Here is a 20808-nt window from a genome sequence, read left to right on the forward strand (position 1 = left end):
ACCTTACAGAAGATCACAGCAAAATAATACTGTTTTCAAGCAGTATTGTGTTCCTGTTGGTGAGTAAGGAGACCAGAGCTCCTGGGGGGATTGGGGATTGAGTCGGCAACGCGCTTGCGATGCTTCTGGTGTTGCAGGTGTCTATAAGCTACAGTAATCGCTTACCATCAGGTGAGCCGTACGTTTGTTGGCCGACCTAGTGACATAAAAAAAAAACTTAGGAATGTTTTAAATTTCAAATTAACCACACACACACACACACACTCACATTACAATATTAACACGAAAAAACATTATCACCTTGAACGTTTACTCTATAAGTTAATATGTATTACTCATTAGCTGTTATTTTTAGTTATTCACATGTTCATATGGCGTGAGGAACTCAAAGCTCACGATCACGAACGTTGTGAAGTATTAATTTCGTTGTAAAAAATATTACGCATCTTAGAAAAACAAAACATTGGCTAGGAAGTAACGGTTATTCGTAAAATCAAAAAATATCGCACTGTATTTTGAAAGAAAGTTAACAATTACTACCTCAGCGGATTTGACTGTTTCAACGTAGATTTGGCAGATCCAATGCGGATTTTGCTGTTTTAACGCAGATTTGATTGAACGACTGCAGCTGTAGTGAATCAGATTAAAAAATGAACTTCAAACAAGGAGGGGATTTTTCAATTCGACTGTATATATTTATATTTTTTTAATGTATGTTCGGGGATAACTTCTTCGTTTATAAACCGATTTCGATAATTCTTTTTTGTTGGAAAGGAGATAGGTATGCCAAGGGTCCCAGAGAAATCGAGGGGAAACTGCGAAAATCGTAATGACGACTAGTGCGTTTGTTAATTTTTTTCGTCTACTTACGTTGTATTACTTGTCGATGTAATCGAAGTCGGTTTTTTCGTTTGCTAGCAAATACAATTATGATTTGAAATTATATCTTTTATATTATCATATCGCATATTATAATTCGAAAAAAAAAAACCACTCAATAAAACTTTCACAAGTTCCTTTATTTTTTGTTAGAACACATACATCTCACGCCTCAATTCAAACACACCTATTTATTCTTTCCTCTGTTTGAAGAAACCTAAACAAATATAAAAATATCCTTTACAAATAAAATATTCAAATATTAATATTTGTTCATAATGATGTCAGCTTGAATGTTATTGTAAAAAGAGCTTGAGGGGTGAGACAGACCTGTTGACTTGGTAATCGATGTTTTTTTACAATACAAAACTAACGTTACTTACTACAATTAAGTCAATTAAGTTAGCGTAATTTTAGTCGGTGGACTCAGGCCTGCATTAGGGACACTAAGATATAATAATTAGTTTTCTTAATGTAAGCTGCAGTAGTGTACCATGTAACGATCACTAACAAAAATAAAAATTGGAATAACAAAATCACATTATAAGCCTGAGGACATATCTTTATAAAAAAAAAAGCTAACGTCACTGGTCTTGGGAAGAAAAAAAATTGAGAATGAAGAATACTTTTATCGATAACTTGTCTTTGCTATAATGTATTATTTACAATATTTTGATTTGTGCATAAATTTACTTGATAGTAACGAAATCGTTTGGTCAAACTAAGTTTGCAAGCTTTAATATTTCTTAATATAAATTTTTCAAAATATTTTCAAATAGTTTGCTCACAAACATTCAAGGACATGATTCGATTCAGCTTGTAACATTCCACTGGCAGCACAGGCGTCTTTCTCAATATAGGAAAAGAATTGAAACTTAAATCACCACGGTGCTCCTCTGCAGGTTGGCGAATATATACCCTACTATAAGTAACGATCGTACACACCCACGCACACACAAACACACACATGAGCCTATCGCAGTCCACTGCTGGACATAGGCCTCCACAATTTCGCGCAAAAAAGGGCGTGAACGTATGCGTATGCCCATAGTCACCACGCTGGGTAGGCGGGTTGGTGACCGCAGGGCTGGCTTCGCACCAAAGACGCTAAGTACGCTAAGTAACGATCGCTATCAAGTAGTTATGATAACGACTGATAATGAAAGCTTAACGTGCTTTAAGAGGCACGGTGGGGAGACCCGCAAGGACAGACATCCAAACGAGAAACAAATATTTGTACAAATCTACACACTCTGTACTATTGAAGAATTACCACGAACTGTCTCTATTATCAATGGTGATTTATTACGAGTTGCTAATTGGAGTAAATCCTTTGGTTTAACAGTCAATCCAAGGAAAACGCAAGCAATTATAATAGGAAGCTCTAAATTTATTTCTCGCATTAATAAATCACAACTACCTCTTATAATTTTTGATGGCGTTGAAATCCCATACAGCGATAAAGTGACTAACTTGGGTATTACATTGGATCAAAATCTCTCTTGGTATCCACAGATGTGTGAATTAAGTCGAAAAGTTTTTTCAGCTGTAGGATCACTCCGCAGGCTGCAGAATTTTCTCCCTACTTCCACCAAGATTACGCTTGGACATAGCATTCTCTTACCTTTGCTGGATTATGCTGACACTGCTTATCTTGACATTACTGAGGAGCAACTTAATAAGCTTGAGCGCATTCAAAATTTATGTATCCGTTTCATATTTGGCCTACGCAAATATGATCACATCTCTGATTTTCGCAAAAAACTCAAGTGGCTCCCAATTCGCCTTCACAGGAATACTCACATACTTACTTTGTTAAATTGCATACTATTTAATCCTGCTACTCTTTCTTACCTACGTGAACGTTTTAAGTATCTCAGCGAGTCTCATGAGCGAAGCCTTCGCTCCGATGATAGTTTACTTCTTAAAATTCCTCCCCACTCCACTAATTTCTATGCTAAATCATTTACTGTCCAAGCTGCTCGGCTTTGGAACTCCCTTCCTTTGCCCATCAGACGCGTTGAATTTTAATCCTTCTATCTAGTCACATATTATCTCCTGTCCTCACTTTGAATCTCATCATAATAATTCATTAACTTTATATACGTCTATGTATGTCTATTACAACTTTCCATTTATATATGCCATGTACATACATATACTTTATTTTATTTTATTTTTTTTTTATTTATGTTTTCATTATTTATTTGTCTAAATATATTGTATTGACGCCGCCTTGGCGCAACGGTCACAGCAATGGATTGTGCCTGTTGCGCTGGCGGTTGCGGGTTCGATCCCCGCACATGACAAACATTTGTATTGGCCATACGGGTGTTTGCCGTGGTCTGGGTATTTGTGCAGTCCTTGTGGGTCTCCCCACCGTGCCTCGGAGAGCACGTTAAGCCGTCGGTCCCGGTTGTTATCATGTACACCTGATAGCGATCGTTACTCATAGTAGGGAATATATCCGCCAACCCGCATTGGAGCAGCGTGGTGGATTAAGCTCTGATCCTTCTCCTACATGGAGAAAGAGGCCTATGCCCAGTAATGGGATATTACAGGCTGAAGCGTATATTGTATATGTTTAGGTAAAATTGTACACCTAAACTGTCTACATATATACCATTTCCTTTACCCAAAGGTTGCCTGGAAGAGATCGCTCATTAGCGATAAGGCCGCCTTTTGTACTTAACTCCTGTTTTTATTTTTGTATTTTTGCTCACTCTTGGTGTACAATAAAGAGTTATTATTATTATTATTATTACAAATACAAGTCCACCCCAAGCGGGAATCAAACACACGCCACTACACCAGAGCGACTGTTACATGGCAAGTACATGATTACGGAGTCTCAAAAACAATAATTACAAATAGCAATGTTAAGGCGTAATTTACTTTCATTAACAATCTGATTCGTCATTTCATAACGAAGTAACGAAGTAGTAATGAGATTGTGTATGCAAATATCCAGTAGCGCCTACATGTTGCCTTTTATAGCAAGTACGTCGTTCTACAGCAAAGAGGAAGTTGGAATGTTATTATTTATTACATAATGATTGAAAATCAATTATATTTATTTATTTATTTATTACTACTTTATTGCAAAATACATAAAAGAATTGTACAAAAGGCGGGCTTAATGCTAAAAGCATTCTCTACCAGCCAACCTTAGGACGTACAAGAGCAGACGTTAGTAGGTGTGCAGAATTATTGAGTATTAGTAAAATTCATACTAAGAGAAAAAAAAGAACCCCCTTTCTTCTCGTGGGAGTCGTATACGGCGACCGAGGAATAAACTTGGCTCAAAATTATCAGGGTCCTTGAAAAGGAAAAGTTCATTTAAATCCCGGAATAGGGTTTCCGTCAAACATTCGTGGCATAGCTTTAAAATGCGAAAGACTCCTGCAGCCGAACTGGCTCCACACATATCGACTCGTCGTTCCTGTGGGCCTAGCCAGTGAGGTCGCGAGGGTGGCGCAGAGCTTAGGCAACTCTGCGTTTTCCTGAAGAGTGTCCTAGGCGACACGGTGTCTGTCTGACACTGTCTAAATCGTCTGCAATAGGCGGACTAAAGCCAATGATGATTAAAATACCTGTGGTAGATTGAGCTCGGACCCTTCTCCTACATGAAGATAGATGCCGATGCCCAGCAGCGGGATGTTATAAATCTGAATAGCAAAAATACCTAAAATTGCTACATTTATTTATTTATTTATTCATAAGTCAATACTAACGATTAGTACAATAACAAATACAAAATTAATAAAGTAAAACATCGGTATCTAGATAATCTTTTTTAGAGGTGTCCTTAAGTTACTAAGAATATCGTCAACATCGAAAAAAGTGAAATTAAAAATTGTCCATTTAGCATCCAGTAATGAATATTCGAGATTAAATTCAGAATTTATTGTCAAAAACTAAATTATGAAAAGTATTATATAGTAGTTATAACCTGATATTTACGTGTTCTAACAAATAAACCATACAATGGGTTATATTATATTAGTATCAATTAAAAATATCAGTACTAATAAACTAGTAAAAAATTTTTTTCCGACAACGAAACATTGTTAGAGGCATTGTTATAAAGGTCGTAGATCGGCTTCAAACTCACTTATAATGTACTTGTAAATATTTTTAACCTCTAGATATCTTATCTGGATATCTCTTGCGCATTGTTCCATCCATCTGCTCAGTAATTACAGCCCAGTCAAGTAACCTGTCTTAACCTAGGTTTTAGAATGGAATCTTTAACAAAATTTTTGTTTTTTTTTTTGTATCGTCGTAGTTTTATTATTTAAGTGATAAAGGTATAGGTATTTTAATATACAGTTTAGTACTATTGATTAATAATAGATTTACAAACTACAAATTATAAGTTCGTTTTTGTTTTTTAGTTAAAAAAAATGATGTTAAAGTATTTTAATAATAGGATATTATATTTGTAACCATATATTTTCGTTTTACATCATCAATACATAGCATATAATTGGCTTTGCTCGCAAACGAAAAAAAAAACCGACTTCAATTACATCGACGAGTAATACAACGTAGATCGACGAAAAAATAGTCAAGTAACAACGCATTATCAAAGATTACTCTAGAATTTGTAATCAGATCTCGATGAAATTTAAATGTGACCACATGATAAACATCGGCTTTCGATTAAATTAAAAATCATTAAAATCGGTACACCTAATAAAAAGTTATTGCGGATTTTCAAGAGTTTCCCTCGATTTCTCTAGGATCCCATCATCAGATCCTGGTTTCTTTATCATAGTACTAAACTAGGAATATCCCCTTTCCAACAAAAAAAGAATTATCAAAATTGGTACATCCAGTAAAAAGTTATGTGGTATAATACAACGTAGGTCGACGAAAAAAGCGTCAAGTAAAAACGCATTATTAGATATAACTCGAAAAGTAGTTGTTAGATCTCAAATAAATTTAAATGGGACCAATTGACACACACCACCTTTCGACACAAAAAAAAATTGTCGAAATCGGTCCATACGAACAAAAGTTCTGATGTAACATACATTTAAAAAAATACAGTCGAATTGAGAACCTCCTCCTTTTTTGGAAGTCGGTTAATAATATTAAAGTATTTTAATAATACGATATGATATTTGTAACTATATATTTTCGTTTTACATTATCAATACATAGTATTAAAAAAAGTCGCTCCTACTGTCTGTCATCTTCAAGACTACGCAACGGATTTTGATGCGGCTTGCTTTAGTAATTAGAGTGATTCCAGAGGAAGGTTATAAGTATAATACATGCATAATATAGTAGAGAAACATTGATAGTTTTACACCCGTGCGAAGCCGAGGCGGGTCGCTAGTATTATATAATTTAAAATTTACTATTAAATAAAATTACATTCAAACTTCTATTAAAAAATTTAAAACCAAAATTCTGATCTGACACATGAAAATAAATTGTATCTGTCATGGATTTGTAGCTCTAGTAGAGTTTTCGTTTATCATAACGTGATATTTAACAGCCTATAAATGTATTTATTTTACAGACTTACGCGTAAAATATAGCGGCATCTTAAATAACGTTTGGTACTTTAAAAAAATCTTAAATCTGTACGAGGTTACAAATATTTTAAAACGAACTAAAGCAAGCGACCTTTTGTTGGCCTCGCAGTGTGGAGGTGGCTTGGACCACTTATGAATAATAAGCGACATTAAGTGTACCACGCCTGTCTCTTGTAAAAGTAAGAAAATGTTTTTTTTTTTGTCTGTTATTTTAAATATTTTTTTAACATAAAGCAACAACGTTTGCCTACGAGCTTTTTGATACAATGTAATTTTTTATACAAAGACAAAAGTGTGTTTGTGTTGGTACTAATGACTATTAGATGTTATTTATTAAAAAAAAAAATCAGGCAATCAAGATATGTAAATTAAAGAAATGTTTGGAAAAAGAAAAATTATGTTACATATTGTAAACACATAAGGCCAACTGCGTTTTAGTTGGATAATTCATTAACAAGAAGGTTTTAGTAATAAAAAAATAATGATGAGTTAATAATTATTGAAAAGCATGGAGGAAATATTATTTGTAAAAAAAAAATATATACACTTCCAGCCCCGTTTTAATTGAATTTTCATAATAATTTAACACGTCCGAACACTTACGAATACGCACGATTCGACAGGATCAACTTTCCGAGTACGACCTATACCTCAATACCTCATATATCTACAAAGAGTAGAAGGTATATATGAGGTATCGTACTATTACCTACTTAATCTTGCAGCCATTCTACAAAAAAAAACTAAATCTATAGTGTTCAAGAGATTTTGCATTTCATGTTAGTATCAATAATGCGATTATGATAATACAATCATCTTATGATAACAGATCAATTGATCAATAACTTCCTAATGATTATTTTGTCGAGCTAGTCATTCAAATACGCACCGTAAGTACCTAATTACCTCAAAATAGTCTAACAATAATTTCATAATGGTACAGGTGAAAAATTATTTATAATAATGAAAAAATTTAAATATCACTAGGTCCGCCCAGTGGCCGAAATTCGGCCATTATTAAAAATTTAAATTAAAAGCTGTGAAAATAAAGAACTTTTTTTAAATTTCAATTTGACTACAGACTGATAATTAAGAAAAGAGTATAATATATGTGTGTGTGTGTGTGTGTGCGTGAAATACATGGTAGCGTGTTTGATGCTTTTTTATTGATTTAATGTATTTTTTATGCATAGTTTTGAATAAAATACTACCAATCTGCACTCCTTCTCTATATAAACTATAAGTGTGCGAAATTTAGTACTCCTACGTCCGCGAAATTTTCGTAAAAAGGGGTACAAAGGTTTTTGCTTCACGTATTAATACATAGATAAGTAAATGGCTAATGACCATTCGAAAACAGTTGAAATAACAATCATCGATTCTTTCTTTCCGAGTCATATCTTGACGAAAATGGACTAATATTACCGCTGTTAAGATTTGACACAATGCCGTGCGCTGTAAACCTAAACATAAAAAGATTATTGAAAAATCAAATAAACACATCTAATCTACTTTTGCTCTCAAAATTCCCACGCAAAGGACGCAGGTAATTTAAAGCTCCCAAAAACAATTCGTTAGAATTTGGCTCACTGAGCGTAACAAAGGGGAGCTGACGTCACGTCCGGTCCGTCAGCTGTCGGAAGGAAACGGACACGAGCGATGTGAATTTGTAAGTGACGTTACAAAGAATTGATATTATCTGGATCCATTGAAAAAGAAATGCTTAGAACAGATTATCTGACATTGACTTTAAAAAAACTAATAATTAAGAGAATAATAAGTCAAATATTTAGTAACTTAATACCTAAGTAGTAAATTAAATTTTAATTATGCCCAAATTACAATTTAATATACAACTTATTTGTTTTATCGGCTTGACTTATCAACAAATAAATAAATGAAAAAATGTTTTAATCAATGTGTCTATTTAAACGTCTATTTAAACGTCTATTTAAACGTCAACTAACTTATTTTTCAAATATAAAAATTCTTCTATTCGTAAATGTAAATTATGAACATAAATAGTATGTGTCATGTCTCTTAGGTCAATTCTCTTTGTGAAGAAACTGCTTTGTATTCAGTCTAGACATTCATGGTATTTTACACATCACAACACACACATCTCACGCCTCAATTCAAACACACCTATTTATTCATTCCTCTGTTTGAAGAAACCTAAATAAATACAAAAATATCCTTTACAAATAAAATATTCAAATATTAATATTTGTTCATAATATTTCATTACGATGATGTCAGCTTGAATGTTATTGTAAAAAGAGCTTGAGGAGTGAGACAGACCTGTTGACTTGTTAATCGATGTTTTCTTTACGATACAAAACGAATGTCACTTACCACAATTAAGTCAATTAAGTTTGCGTAATTTTGGTCGGTGGACTCACGTCTGCATTAGATACTAAGATATGATAATTAGTTTTCTTAATGTAAGCTGCAGTAGTGTACCAAGTAACGATCACTAACAAAAATAAAAATTGGAATAACAAAATCACATTATAAGCCTGAGGACATATCTATATAAAAAAAAAAGCTAATATCACTGGTCTTGGGAAGAAAAAAAGTTGAGAATGAAGAATACTTTTATCGATAACTTGTCTATAATATATTATCTACAGTATTTTGATTTGTGCATAAATTTACTTGATAGTAACGAAATCGTTTGGTCAAACTACGTTTGCAAGCTTTGATATTTTTTAATATACAGTAATACCCCGACTTACGCTACCTCGACTTACGCGAATTCGGAGTTACGCGATTTAATTTTCTCGTCTATTCGTTTTTTGTTTGACTCCCCCCACCCGCAATATTATTCGTTCAGTTTACAACAGGCACAGACGTGTAGTGCGGAATCGGCGCGTAGGTACATGAGTTACGATTTTGTGTTTTTTGGGAATCGACAGTCAGATCAATTACGAAAAGTACCCCGTAAAACTGTACCCCGACTTACGCGAATTCGACTTACGCGGATATCGCTCAGTCCCACCTATCGCGTAAGTCCGGGGTATTACTGTATTTTTTTTTTTTAATATTTTTGCACACAAACAATCAAGGACATGATTCGATTCAGCTTGCAATATAGGAAAAGAATTGAAACTTAAACCACCACGGTGCTCCTGTGCAGGCTGGCGAATATATTCTCTACTATAAGTAACGATCACACACACAAACACACACCCACATACACACATGAGCCTATCGCAGTCCACTGCTGGACATAGGCCTCCACAAGTTCGCGCAAAAAAGGGGTCGTGAACTCATATATTTTGCCCATAGTCACCACGCTGGGTAGGCGGGTTGGTGACCGCAGGGTTGGCTTCGCACCAAAGACGCTAAGTACGCTAAGTAAGTAACGATCGCTATCAAGTAATTATGATAACAGCTGATAATGAAAGCTTAACGTGCTTTAAGAGGCACGGTGGGGAGACCCGCAAGGACAGACATCCAATCCAGAAACAAATATTTGTACAAATAAAAGTCCACCCCGAGCGGGAATCGAAGACGCACCACTACACCAGAGAGACTATTACATGGTACGTGATTACGGAGTCTCAAAAACAATGATTATAAATAGCAATGTTAAGGCGTAATTTACTTTCATTAACAATCTGATTCGTCATTTCATAACGAAGTAACGAAGTAGTAATGAGATTGTGTATGCAAATATCCAGTAGCGCCTACATGTTGCCTTTTATAGCAAGTACGTCGTTCTACAGCAAAGAGGAAGTTGGAATGTTATTATTTATTACATAATGATTGAAAATCAATTATATTTATTTATTTATTTATTACTACTTTATTGCAAAATACATAAAAGAATTGTACAAAAGGCGGGCTTAATGCTAAAAGCATTCTCTACCAGCCAACCTTAGGACGTACAAGAGCAGACGTTAGTAGGTGTGCAGAATTATTGAGTATTAGTAAAATTCATATTAAGAGAAAAAAAAGAACCCCCTTTCTTCTCGTGGGAGTCGTATACGGCGACCGAGGAATAAACTTGGCTCAAAATCATCAGGGTCCTTGAAAAGGAAAAGTTCATTTAAATCCCGGAATAGGGTTTCCGTCAAACATTCGTGGCATAGTTTTAAAATGCGAAAGACTCCTGCAGCCGAACTGGCTCCACACATATCGACTCGTCGTTCCTGAGGGCCTAGCCAGTGAGGTCGCGAGGGTGGCGCAGAGCTCAGGCAACTCTGCGTTTTCCTGAAGAGTGTCCTAGGCGACTCAGTGTCTATCTGACACTGTCTAAATCGTCTGCAATAGACGGACTAAAGCCAATGATGATTAAAATACCTGTGGTAGATTGAGCTCGGACCCTTCTCCTACATGAAGATAGATGCCTATGCCCAGCAGTGGGATTTTATAAATCTGGATAGCAAAAATACTTAAAATTGCTACATTTATTTATTTATTTATTCATAAGTCAACACTAACGATTAGTACAATAACAAATACAAAATTAATAAAGTTAACATCGGTATCTAGATAATCGCCTACTTTTTTACAGGTGTCCTTAAGTTACTAAGAATATCGTCAACATCGAAAAAAGTGAAATTAAAAATTGTCCATTTAGCATCCAGTAATGAATATTCGAGATTAAATTCAGAATTTATTGTCAAAAACTAAATTATGAAAAGTATTATATAGTAGTTATAACCTGATATTTACGTGTTCTAACAAATAAACCATACAATGGGTTATATTATATTAGTATCAATTAAAAATATCAGTACTAATAAACTAGTAAAAAAATTTTTTCCGACAACGAAACATTGTTAGAGGCATTGTTATAAAGGTCGTAGATCGGCTTCAAACGTACTTATAATGTACTTGTAAATATTTTTAACCTCTAGATATCTTATCAGGATATCTCTTGCGCATTGTTCCATCCATCTGCTCAGTAATTACAGCCCAGTCAAGTAACCTGTCTTAACCTAGGTTTTAGATTTGAATCTAACAATTTTTTTTTTTTTTACCGTCGTAGCTTTATTATTTAAGTTATAAAGGTATAGGTGTTTTAATGTAAGTACAATTTATTACGATTGATTAAATGGTTTACAAACTACAAATTTTAACATCGTTTTAGCTTTTTAGTTACAAAAATAATTGTGTTTGCTCGCAAACGAAAAAAAACCGACTTCAATTACATCGACGAGTAATACAACGTAGATCGACGAAAAAATAGTCAAGTAACTACGCGTTATCAAAGATTACTCAAAAAGTAGTTATCAGATCTCAATAAAATTTATATGTGACCACATAACAAACATCAGGTATCGATTAAATAAAAAATTATCAAAATCGGTACACCCAGTAAAAAGTTATTGTGGATTTTCGAAAATTTCCCTCGATTTCTCTGGGATCCCATCATCAGGTCCTGGTTTCTTTATCATGGTACTAAACTAGGAATATCCCCTTTCCAACAAAAAAAGAATTATCAAAATCAGTACATTCAGTAGAAAGTTATGCGGTATAATACAACGTAGGTTGACGAAAAAAGCGTCAAGTAAAAACGCATTATTAGATATAACTCGAAAAGTAGTTGTTAGATCTCAAATAAATTTAAATGGGACCAATTGACACACACCACCTTTCGATAAAAAAAAAAATTTGTCGAAATCGGTCCATACGATCAAAAGTTCTGATGTAACATACATTAAAAAAAATACAGTCGAATTGAGAACCTCCTCCTTTTTTGGAAGTCGGTTAATAATGTTAAAGTATTTTAATAATACGATATGATATTTGTAACTATATATTTTCGTTTTACATTATCAATACATAGTATTAAAAAAAGGCGCTTCCTGCTGTCTGTGATCTTCAAGACTACGCAACGGATTTTGATGCGGCTTGCTTTAGTAATTAGAGTGATTCCAGAGGAAGGTTTATATGTATAATACATGCATAATATAGTAGAGAAACGCTGATAGTTTTACACCCATGCAAAGCCGAGCCGGGTCGCTAGTAATATATAATTTAAAATTTAATATTAAATAAAATTACATTCAAATTTGTATTAAAAAATTTAAAACCAAAATTCTGATCTAACACATGAAAATAAATTGTATCTGTCATGGATTTGTAGCTCTAGTAGAGTTTTCGTTTGTCATAACGTGATATTTAACAGCCTATAAACGTATTTATTAGATAGACTTACGCGTAAAATATAGCGGCATCTTAAATAACGTTTTTTAAAAAATCTTAAATCTGTACGAGGTTACAAATATTTTAAGACGGACTAAAGCAAGCGACCTTTTGTTGGCCTCGCAGTGTGGAGGTGGCTTGGACCACTTATGAATAATAAGCGACATTAAGTGTACCACGCCTGTCTCTTGTAAAAGTAAGAAAATGTTTTTTTTTTTTTTTGTCTGATATTTTAAATATTTTTTTAACATAAAGCTACAATGTTTGCCTACGAGCTTTTTGATACAATGTAATTTTTTTATACAATGACAAAAGTGTGTTTGTGTTGGTACTAATGACTATTAGATGTTATTTATTTTTTTTAAAAAATCAGGCATTACATCAAGATATGTAAATTAAAGAAATGTTTGGAGAAAAGAAAAATTATGTTACCTATTGTAAACTCATATAGGCCAACTGCGTTTGGATAATTCATAACACGAAGGTTTTAGTAATAAAAAAATAATGATGAGTAAATAATTATTGAAAAGCATGGAGGAAATATTGTTTGTAAAAAAAAATATCTACCCTTCCAACCGCGTTTTCATTGAATTTTCATAATAATTTAACACGTCCGAACACTTAAGAATACGCACGATCTGACAGGATGAACCTTCCGAGTACGACCTATACCTCAATACCTCATATACCTACAAAGAGTAGAAGGTATATGAGGTATCGTACTATTACCTAGTTAACCTTGTAGCCATTCTACAAAAAACACTAAATCTATAGTGTTCAAGAGATTTTGCATTTCATGTTAGTATCAATAATGCGATTATGATAATACAATCATCTTATGATAACAGATCAATTGATCAATAACTTCCTAATGATTATTTTGATGAGCTAGTTATTCAAATACGCACCGTACGTACCTAATTACCTCAAAATAGTCTAACAATAATTTCATAATGGTACAGGTGAAAAATTATTTTTAATAATGAAAAAATTTAAATACCACTAGTGGTCGCCCAGTGGCCGAAATTCGGTCATTATTAAAAATTTAAATTATAAGCTGTGAAAATAATGAACTTTTTTTAAATTTCAATTTGACTACAGACTGATAATCAAGAAAAGAGTATAATATATCGATGGCTCCTAAGTATACTGAGTCAACTCTACTTTTAATAACTTTAATTTTTTCCTTCATAGGTAGATAGGAAATCAAGTAAATGCTATTAATATCTTAAAAAATTAAATTATCAAAAGTTGTTAGTTGACTCAGTATACTTAGGAGCCATCGATATGTTGTGTGTGTGTGTGTGTGTGAAATACATGCGTGTGTAATGCTTTTTATTGATTTAATGTATTTTTTATGCATAGTTTTTGAAAAAAATACTAGCAATCTGCACCCCTTTTCTATATAAACTATAAGTGTGCGAAATTTCGTACTCCTACGTCCGCGAAATTTTCGTAAAAAGGGGTACAAAAGTTTTTGCTTCACGTATTAATATATAGATAAGTAAATGGCTAATGACCATTCGAAAACAGTTGAAATAACAATCATCGATTCTTTCTTTCCGAGTCATATCTTGACGAAAATGGACTAATATTACCGCTGTTAAGATTTGACACAATGCCGTGCGTTGTAAACCTAAATATAAAAAGATTATTGAAAAATCAAATAAACACATCTAATCTACTTTTGCTCTCAAAATTCCCACGCAAAGGACCCAGGTAATTTAAAGCTCCCAAAAACAATTCGTTAGAATTTGGCTCACTGAGCGTAACAAAGGGGAGCTGACGTCACGTCCGGTCCGTCAGCTGTCGGAAGGAAACGGACACGAGCGATGTGAATTTGTAAGTGACGTTACAAAGAATTGATATGATCTGGATCCATTGAAAAAAAATGCTTAGAACAGATTATCTGACATTGACTTAAAAAAACTAATAATTTAGAGAATAATCAGTCAAATATTTAGTAACTTAATACCCAAGTAGTAAATTAAATTCTAATTATGCCCAAATTAGAATTTAATTTACAACTTATGTAAATATTTGTTTTATCGGCTTGACTTATCAACAAATAAATAAATGAAAAAATGTTTTAATTAATGTGTCTATTTAAACGTCAACTAACTCATTTTTCAAATATAAAAATTCGTCTATTCGTAAATGTAAATTATGAACATAACTAGTATGTGTCATCTCTTAGGACAATTCTCTTTGTGAAGAAACTGCTTTGTATTCAGTCTAGACATTCATGGTATTTTGTAATGTACTGACGTCCATGAGAATCATTTGAGAATCATATTATGAATCTCATTCATCAATAACATGACTGCCAGGTTATCGTAAGCCACTTGATAGTTGTTTAATACGCGGAAGCTATTTACAGAAAATGGTTCGTTCTATTTCGACCATTTTCGGAATATAATACATTAATTATTACTGGCGGTGGGGGGAGGGTCGTAATAAAATCGTTTCAAATCTTCACTGGTTTTGTAAACTGAAGCAATAAAAATGAGTGTACGTTAAGCTTTGAATACTTTAGCAGTTTGCTTTAGTTGAGAAATGTATTTTGTAATTCAAAGTAAAGTAAACGAGTTACGATACAATACGTGTTCCAATCCTAAAGAATATATAGCGTGTTACTAAATAGATGTTTTAATATTTTTATACTTCGGTTTTGGCTATTAGCCTACTATATTTTTATTTTATTCTATGAAGTATTATACGACTTAGCTGTTAAAGCATTAATTAATTATAGATATAATAACGTATACATAACCTGTATTTAATTCTGAAACCTATTTCGAAGGAGAAAAATACTAATAAACATTTTCTTGTAAGTATTTTTATGTATGTACATGAGATAAATATTTGACGCAAAAAATGAGCAAAATTTTCCGCAGAAGTTAATTGTCTAAATTTATCTGTGTTTACAGATATGACATTGAAATTAGAATTGCGTTTTGTTGTTGCGTACTGTTAATGTAGGGAAACTAATATAATTATTTACTGCTGCTTTTCTTGGCCTTGTCCTTAAATATATACTTTACATTAAAAATCTTTAAAGCTTGCTTGCTTGCGTTTTTGTTAATTTGCAACAGATTTTTATAAGGGATGGCTATAGGGCCTGTTTAAGTTTCTGTTTTAAATATTTTGTTACCAAATGTTTTTATATCAGGCATTCTGATAAAAAATAATTTTCAAAATCGCCTCTAGATAGATCTTAGAATTAACGCATTCAAGGAAATAAATATTTTAACCGACTTCAAATAAAGGAAGAGTTTCTCTATTCGACTGTGTTTTTAAGTGTTTTACGGGTTTACTGATTTAGATGATTATTTCTTTATTTAATTGATTAATGTTCGACTACCTTCGTTGTATTTCTTGTCGATGTAAACTAGTCGTTTTTTTTTTTGTATATTTTACTTAGGGACTTTTATACGCTTTAGGCAATTTTAGTACACGTCAGTCCCATCGTAACCTTATTCTAACTATACAGTCAGATGAGGCTTATGAGCCTGAATAGTGTTATGACCTCATAAGAAGCTAGAAGCGCAAGTATACCATGGAACATTTTAGTATCGAATCTATTCAAATTCATGTTTCATAATAGCTTTTTTCCCAGATTGAAATCGTATACATTCAATTAGCAAATGATGTACATCTTCGACAGTCTGACACGTCTTACAGTTGGGAGAGCTAGATGTTTTCATTAAAAATTTAAATTTATTTAAAGGGATATGTCCCGACCTCAATCGGGAAGAAAACACAATTAATTTACTACTTAATGTAACATTTGCAAAACCAGGGTATTTGAGGAGCCTCTCTTTATTGTTTTGTACCAAATCCTTTTTACTAACGATATTTCGTTGAAATATTCTTTCCAGAGATTCTAACACTTTCTTTTATAAGTTGGTAAAAACTCTGAATAATAACGTTTTTTTTTTTCATTTGTGAACAAAACATTATTTATTTCATTCATCTTTTCCAGGAGGATGGTACCGTGGAATATTACAATAACATAATAGTGCAGCCTCACTTGCGCCTTGTGACGGGGCAAGGACGAGGATACCACGTGCGCTGTCGCTACCGTCGACGTGACCTAAATCTCTACCATCTACATCGACCTCACGCTGATCGATTGACCTCTAGGGACAATTATAATAAGTAAGATTGAGTTACCATTGTTTCACTAGCATTTTGGCGTTTGCAGTGATTGTGCTTTCTACTCTGGGGGTTTGTGGTTGGCTGGTTGGCATCACCTGTATGGGTGTATATAAATTTGTGTATATGTATCATTTATATGTACGTCTATTAAAAAAATGTATATCACTTCAGCCTATCGCAGTCCACTGCTGGACATAGGCCTCTACAAGTTCACGTCAAAAATGGCATGAACTCATGTGTGTTGCCCATAGTCACCACGCTGGGCAGGCGGGTTGATGACCACCGAAGCACTGTTTCCCGTCTTCGGCCTGTGTATTTCAAGGCCAGCAGTTGAGTGGTTATCCCGCCATTGCTCGGCTTTTTAAGTTCCAAGATGGTAGTGGAACTGTATCTTAGGAAGTATGCATCTTATATTTTAGAGTATTTTAGGTGACAGCCAATTGATACACCCCATGTTTTGAAAATTTTACGTTATATTAATTATCAGATAAGTTTATCTTTACCTTTTTCAGTGACGAATACGACGAAGATTCAGGATTGTTGCCATCAGTCACAATGAAGATATACAAGGGTGACCCGGAAGATAAACAGGTTAGTACTGCCATTATTTATAAAAATATAAACAAAAAAAATCTATCTAATTTTAAGTAATAAATAACTAAAAGTGTTGCTAGCAGTTCCAGCTCCAGAGAAGTTATGACTTATCCAATAAGAGTAGGACAAATTTGATGGGACAGCGAGGAGATACTTCTTTATCATATTATGCCTTTAAACAAATTACAGCTAGCGACTATAATCTACTAGACTATAAACTAAATATATCGAATAATCATTAACGTGAACTCGATAACTTTAGTCTCCAAACGAATTTATCGTTACTTTAATGTTCCTGTATATTCATAACTTGGCTATACCATACTCTATCACTCAAAATACAAAATTTTATTTATAACGTTTATGGAAACGGAAACCCGATTTTTCTATTTACTAACGTATTCTTTTTGACCGGTAATTTATTTACACTAATTTCAAGGTGGCGTCAAATGTGAAAATTGGTGACATTCTGACCCTGGTGGTTTCGTTGGAGAAACAGCGGCAGTATGGTCTTCTTGTCTCGGAGTGTTCCGTACGGGATGGTTTGGGTTGGGCTGAACAGAGTCTTATTGCTGATGACGGGTAAGATGTTTGTGGTATTCTTTACCATTACTTTTAATTGTTAATATCTGATAAACCGGTCTCATTTTCATACACACATTTATCACATTCATAATCAAAAGACCAATACCAGTAGATCAATATCTTTCATACAAATAAACAAAAACAAAAAACAATAAGAGCAAGGGATTTTATCTTCCAAGATATAGGGACAAAATCCTGAAAAATCTATCAAATTCAGAATCTTCTCCTTTTTGAAATCGGTCAAAAAAAAAAACGTAAAATGAATTGATAAATATTTTACAAAAATACTCGAGAACGACTGGACCGATTTTTTTCAGTTAACTGCTTCTTTGTAGAATGTTCTTACCAGAATTAAAAATAAGGATATTTCGCAGTTTTTTTTTTAATCTCTCGTGTATGACAGTTCGTAAAGAAATAACGCCTGTCGGTTCAGCTAGCAATTAATAAATAAATAATAGATATTATATCACTTAATTGTCAGTCAATCAGTCGTCAGTCAGTTCAGCATATCGCAATCCACTGCTGGACATAGGCCTCATTCCGGTTTTCCACAATACTTGTCCAGACTCCACCGGCAATCTTACTCAGATCGTCGGTCCAGCGGGACGGAGGAAGTCCCACACTGCATTTTCCAACACGCGATCTCCACTCAAGGACACGTCTGCTCATATACCTTTTATATCACTTCCAGATGTCCACTGGACGGTGAAATAATGGGTCTATTCCAATATTCTCGTGAGAAGCAAGAGGCGCGTGTCTCGTTCCCCGCACACAAGTTCCCCTACACCGCCAGCGTGTACTACACTTGTGAAGTTAAGCTCTGCGATTTGAATCATCCAACTGATTGCGTAAGTATTTAGTCTATGATTACTATTTATAAAGGTAGAGCAGAGCAGGATATATCATACTCAAAATCTGAAACAGCCCGTCTGCGGAAGTCAACCTTACAAAAGTGTCCCTGTGGTAAGTAAGGTGACCAGAGCTACTGGAGAGGGTTAGGGATAGGTTCAGAAACGCACTTGCAATGCTTATGGTTTTGTAAGCGTCTATGAGCTACGGTAACCGCTTACCACCATGTGGGTCGTACGCTTGTTTTCTAACCTAGTTGAATAAAATAAGAACAAAAAATTGTAATCGGAAATCAAAAATCAGAACTTTCCTAGTAAACTTAACTGTCTTGTATAAAAATAAAAGTCAAGTGTCTATAATATAATCTTAAACACCCATGATTGAGAGGTTGGGTGTATTGGTGCTTTCGCCACATTCAACATAATATCACTATAGTTTTCTGACTGTTTCGCAGAACTCTTGGTATGCATGTTTATCTATATTTCAGTTAATACTATAAATCATAGTACAAAGTCTGACTTTGTCTCTTCAACCCAATAACAGTAAAACTGTATTACAGATTGGTCAAAATTTGAGATTGTATTTTGTAAACATTCTTAGTGTTATCATTATCGTTGAAGTTATGTAGCTTCAATTAACGATTTTATTTTTCATGCAGTATTTTCTATGGAGAGGATTTCATGGTATGTAATAGTTCCAGTAGGGGTATACTAATACCAAAAAACTATAATTTAATTGCTAAGGTTTAAAATTGTTGGAAGCGTTTAAGTTGCAATTTCAGGACAGAAATAGGATTTAAGACATCTTACAAATTAATATTTTCTTTTTATTACCAAAACTCTTTTGTGTCAATTAATTACACCTAATAACAAATACTGTCATTAAATGCAGTCAAACTTTTTGGACTAAATTTACAAATTGCTAGTGAGGGTTAGAACCAATTTATATTATTTCAAATAAAATCTAATATTGGTTAAATTTTGAAAACAAAAATGTTTAAGTGTGCCACAATTTTAAAGAAAACTCAGTTGTTTTTAATCACAAACTAATTTACTTTTAAATATTTTCATATGTGACTAAAAAAATTATTAAAAATTCTGTCCTAAATTTACCCTTTTTTATGTGGGGAAAATCCATCATGAATATCCTTCAGCGCGGGGGCGCCAGAGGATTATATCAGACTTCTACTGACTAAAAAAACCAGCACGTGTGAGCAGTCGTCCGCCTGGGTGGGGCGAGATGTGGTCACACTAGTATTCGCCACCTGTCCTAAATAACCTTTTTTTTACGTGGGGAAAATCCTCAAGGACACCCTCCGACGAGGGGGCATCGGAGGGGAGTCAGACTCTTACTGAATAAAAACCATCCACGTGTGAGCAGACCTCCGCCCAAGTAGGGCGAGATGGGGTCGCGTTAGCATGCACCACCTCTGTTGTCCTAAATTTAACCTAAATCAGGGTCAAGCGTCTTTTAATCGCTTACTTTTTAGTATGATAATTTTTTCGAAACACGCCAGTTTTTGTCACTCAGAAAAGTCCACCGTTATGTCCAAGTATGACCTGTTACTATTTGATAATAAACCAGTTAACAAAATACTGCAACAATAATACTGCTTTCAAGCAGTATTGTGTTCCTGTTGATGAGTAAGATGACCAGAGCTCCTGGGGGGGGTTAGGGATTGGGTCGGCAACGCGCTTGCGATGCTTCTGGTGTTGCAGGCGTCTATAAGCTACGGTAATCTCTTACCATCAGGTGAGCCGTACGCTTGTTTGCCGAACTAGTGATATAAAAAAAAATTCATTTCCAGGAGCCATGTTCCCACAAAAAGAACCGAGTGCGTCGTCAATCGGACGAAGGATCGCCAGCTACCGTTGAGGTGTTCTCTGGACTCTACGTCAACGAAGCTGATTCGCCTGAAAACGATGATGTTACTAGCGAAAAGGTGGGTTCCTAATCTATTATACTCCAATCTTTAATACATACTATGAAACAAACTTCCATGTTTGTCAACGTAATTTTGTCAGTAATAGCC

General features: G+C 34.0%; 1 protein-coding gene across 1 annotated transcript in view; it reads left to right on the forward strand.

The window, feature by feature from the left end:
• Window positions 1–20808, forward strand: part of LOC123667976 — an 84133-nt gene that overhangs the window by 61716 nt on the left and 1609 nt on the right. Inside the window, exons 5-9 of the mRNA XM_045601803.1 lie at window positions 16573–16748; window positions 17261–17339; window positions 17782–17924; window positions 18619–18775; window positions 20584–20718. Coding sequence (XP_045457759.1) covers window positions 16573–16748; window positions 17261–17339; window positions 17782–17924; window positions 18619–18775; window positions 20584–20718 — 690 coding nt within the window. The remainder of the gene's footprint in view (window positions 1–16572; window positions 16749–17260; window positions 17340–17781; window positions 17925–18618; window positions 18776–20583; window positions 20719–20808) is intronic.

Source organism: Melitaea cinxia, chromosome 29, assembly GCF_905220565.1.
Source record: "Melitaea cinxia chromosome 29, ilMelCinx1.1, whole genome shotgun sequence".
NCBI classification, from domain to species: domain Eukaryota; kingdom Metazoa; phylum Arthropoda; class Insecta; order Lepidoptera; family Nymphalidae; genus Melitaea; species Melitaea cinxia.